Source organism: Penaeus monodon, chromosome 36 (genome assembly GCF_015228065.2).
Source record: "Penaeus monodon isolate SGIC_2016 chromosome 36, NSTDA_Pmon_1, whole genome shotgun sequence".
Taxonomy (NCBI): domain Eukaryota; kingdom Metazoa; phylum Arthropoda; class Malacostraca; order Decapoda; family Penaeidae; genus Penaeus; species Penaeus monodon.
Genome location: NC_051421.1, coordinates 34,505,001 through 34,509,209, shown reverse-complemented (window position 1 = coordinate 34,509,209; position 4,209 = coordinate 34,505,001). Strand labels below are relative to the sequence as shown.

The following is a 4,209-nucleotide window of genomic DNA, read 5'->3' as shown; positions in this document are numbered from 1 at the left end:
TGTTTAAGAAAATGGTGGAATATAGCTTTTCAACAGAGAGGCTATTGTTGTTTTTGCTCCTAAATTTGATCAGGATATTGGCACACCCACAACCAATTATCTATGCAGGTGTATCGGCATGCTGATGAAGAAAATATGAAACTACTGGTTTACAAAGTTTCAGACAAATGGAAATGTTTTGTAATTTCATTATATATTTAGAAAACCATGACCAATGAGAGGCATTTTTGAGGTTACATGCTTCACACAACAACTTCTTGTGTTAGAACTGACCCTGAGAAGGCCTATGATAATACTAGAGAAAATACTCAAGGTCTCCCATGGAGTATACCAGGTGTGAACCTGTATAATATCATTATCAATTACAGTGTACAGGTCATTCTTAGTATATGGACAGCTTCACATTTTAGTGTTTAGGTGAAGCTTGCGAGATATATGCAGGATGCAGTGCCAGGCTATACTCCGGCAAACACTGCACAGATTTCATTTTTTATTTAACAGAACTGGGGTCTGTGCATTCCCAAAAAGGAAAAAAAAATTCAAACGCCTTCCATGGAGTAAATTTGAAAGGCCGCAGTGACATTTGCCAATTTGGAAACTCATGAGGTTGGAGCAGTGTGGCTGCTGTTAAATGGTTATTGTCCCACCATTTAATTTATATCCACCACTGCCTTCTGGTGTGCGTGAATAAACATGACATGGTACATTGTGACCTTGTACGTTTTAGGCAATTAAGCGTGAAGAATATTATATGTTGGAAGGCAATTTATCACTATAGCCAACCAACTTTTGTTACATTTGTAATTGTTTCGTAAATGAATGTAGCATGAATTAAAATGATTTTAGATGTTTTTTTTCTCTCTCCAGTTTAACCTAGCATTTGTGATTCTATCGTATAGTTAGCCCCATTTCTTAGTTCTAGATGTTATTTTGAGACTTCTCATAAAATTTTATACATTTTTATTGGATTTTCTTCCTAACAGGAGTTGCCTCAGCTAGTTTTTTATAAGTTACGGCGCCTAAAGCGTCTCAAACTATATGAGAATGAACTCACCCGCCTTCCTTACGGCGTTTTCACTGACCTCTTTGATCTACAAGAGCTTCACCTCCAGAACAACTTTGTAAGTTGATGATTGACATAAGTTTTGCAAATATAGGTATTCTTTTTCTGACTGCTGTTTTTTCTACTTTAAACATGGGTATTTACAGATTGAGAGTCTTCCTACGGCTGTGTTTGGGCACCTGACGAATCTAACCTTCCTTGAGCTGACCAGCAATCGCATTAAGGCCATAGAATATAGAGACTTCATTGCCTTGGGCAATCTCCGGTCTCTCTTTCTTGGTCAGAATACCATCACAAGAATAAGTAACAAAACCTTTGTGGGTAAGTTGAATCGTTTCTTTTAAAAGTTAATTATTAAAAATAACTGCTGCTCTAACAGTGGAGTTCGTCCTTTAAGTATGCTCTTATAATATTAATATTTCCAATAGAAATAGTAGGAAAAATGTCAGAAGTACATAAGATATTTATTTATCTTGCTTTCAGTCACACTGGATCTTCAAGAATTACCATAGAATTGTTTATTACATGTCTTTTGGGCACCGTGGCTAGCAAGAGATTAAACGTGTGCTTGCACATCTGCCGAGAGCAGAACACTGCCCAGTCAAGTTTTACTTGTGGCTGTTTATTTTATTCGTTAAAAAACGACACCAGAGAATATATATTATGGTTTCCACACACACACACACATGGATGTACCCGTAGTGTTAAATTTCCAGCGAGAGAAGTTAATCCCCTCTGATTCATAGTGTCTACTCATAGAAATTCCCTTCATAAAGGTTTATATATATATATATATATATATATATATATATATATATTATATTATATATTATATAATATAAAATATATATTTTAAAATATATAAAATATATATAAAATCTATATATAATTTTATATATATTTTAAAATATATATATTTTATATAATATATATTATATATTTTATTTAAAAATATTGCACTTGCGGAGATCTTCAGAATGCAAGTATATTGAGTGCCGATTTTTGCACTGATCATATATTAATTGTGGCTATCCTCCGAGTCCAATTCTAAACTTCCCATCGTTCCATTGATCACCTTAAGGTATTTAATGTGGATGGATAGAGAGAGGGAAGTTTGTCCGACTGATCGTGAAGGAACAGATTATCAGGAGTCTTGCTGATGAAGTCGAAGGCCATTTTTTAGTAAGTACCTTCGTCCTGCCTAGGAAGCCTTGTGAAAGCTGAACTTAAAGATATCCTTGGCAGAATAACGAGTTAGGTCGTGATTGTATTGGAGATTTGTCTTGCTTGAATATGGCAGTCACTAAATCCTCTAGACCTAGAGTTAGTCATCTTTCTCTGAAAGGGAAAGGGGATTAATGGGTTTATATTAACTGCCGAGCATCACTGCTCAGTATACCAAGCAAGGTTCTTGCCCACATTCTTTTGAGACATATCTGATACCGCCAACTATGGCACCAGAAACTGGAATAATCTGGATTTGCTCCTGGCAAGCCCTCAATTGATTGTACCCTAGTGCTTCAAGTTGCTGTATGAGTTTGGTCGTGGTCTGCTTGCAGCCTACACCGACCACAAGAAGGCAGTACATTTCCGACAAGTATAATTGGATTAATAGCAAGCCTGTTTTACGAGAGGGTGGGTATTTTGAGCCCACTATCTATAGTCACTGCGAAGGTCATCAATCTTGATTTTGCTGACAATTTTTCTGGACGCTATCTCGTACGTTAGAGTTGTTACAGTGGATACCTTTTGTAGCAGGTCCTTGTGACCAATCATGGGGGTGAAGTTTTGGCAATGAGCATGTGTCCAGTCGACGGTTACAAATAGAGATCAGTATAGGACTTGTTACTTGCATAATCCGGGGTTGTAAACTCAGGCATTACAGGCGCTTAACTTGGTTCCCAAATATCAGCCTGCCCATCATTAGGAGGCCCTGGAACGACCTAGGAAGTCTTGGCTTGGACAACTTAACCGAAGTTGTGAGGTGTTAGAGATGGGCCAAGGGGCCTACGGTGTGGCTCTCCATGAGGGACCATCGTGGCTGAAAGGAAAGGGTGGATGCGGCTAAACACCCCCGTGTACGTTACCTCCATCAGTTGATTGATTGCTTGGTTTGGAAGGTGTTGAAGTAACGGGCAATTTACCAGGGCCTTTGTTAGAAGGCCACTGATCTGTTATGCTCATTATCTGAAGTCATGCAAAGAAACTGAGTTCATCCACTCCATCAATTTAGATAATGTTTGAGTAATAATGAGACTGTGACGTTTAAGGCCTGTATAGAGTGTTAAAACATGCTCGCAAAATCCAAACACTGATACTGAAGGGCATACAATGTTACGACACCCATCCATAAGAATTTAAATAGTTCAACATCAAATATCTTTGATAAATATGCGCCTTTCATGTTAATGTAAAAATTTCCCTTTTTCAGGTACTCCTAAGTTGGAGAAATTGTATCTTTTCTCCAACAAGATCGAAGATATAGAACTTGCCACCTGTTTTAAAAGGGGGGGTACTAACCCCCCCCCCCCCCCCCCCTAACACCGTAAAAAAAAAAAAAAAAAAAAGCCCTCCCCTTTAAAAAAAAAAAAAAAAATTTTTTAAAAAATTTATTTTTTTTTTTCAGGTTGAAGACAAAGGGGGGCCAAGGGCCCTGAGGAAAATGTGGAAAAGGAAGGCAAAGGGGCCAGGACGGACGACAAAGAGAAAAAAAAAAAGGGAAAAAGAAAAAAGAAATTTTTTAAAAAAAAAAAAAAAGGAAAAAAAAAAAAAAAAAAAAAAAAAAAAAAATTTTAAAATAAAAAAAGAAAAAAAAAAAAAAAAAATAAAAAAAAAAAAAAAAAAACACAAAACACACCACGACCACACACACACAAAACACCCACACACACACCCCACACACACACACACACACACACACACACACACACACAACACACACACACACACACACAACCCCCCACACACACCCAAACACACAACCCACACACACACACACACACACAAAAAAAAGAAAAAAATTAATATAAAAAAAAAAATATAAACCCCAAATAAAAAAAAAAAAAAATAAAAATAAAAATAAACACAATATACACCCGCACCCCACCCCCCACACACACACACAACCCCCCAACAACACACAAACA

The 4,209-nt window shown here is 36.9% G+C and overlaps 1 protein-coding gene across 1 annotated transcript; it reads left to right on the top strand.

Moving 5' to 3' along the window:
• The first annotated feature begins 214 nt into the window (after positions 1 to 214).
• LOC119595642 (carboxypeptidase N subunit 2-like) lies at positions 215 to 1,575 on the top strand. The gene is made up of 4 exons (XM_037944749.1): positions 215 to 334; positions 984 to 1,121; positions 1,210 to 1,384; positions 1,547 to 1,575. The coding sequence occupies exons 1-4, from the start codon at positions 215 to 217 to the stop codon at positions 1,573 to 1,575; spliced, it is 462 nt and encodes a 153-aa protein (XP_037800677.1).
• The last annotated feature ends 2,634 nt before the right edge of the window (positions 1,576 to 4,209 follow it).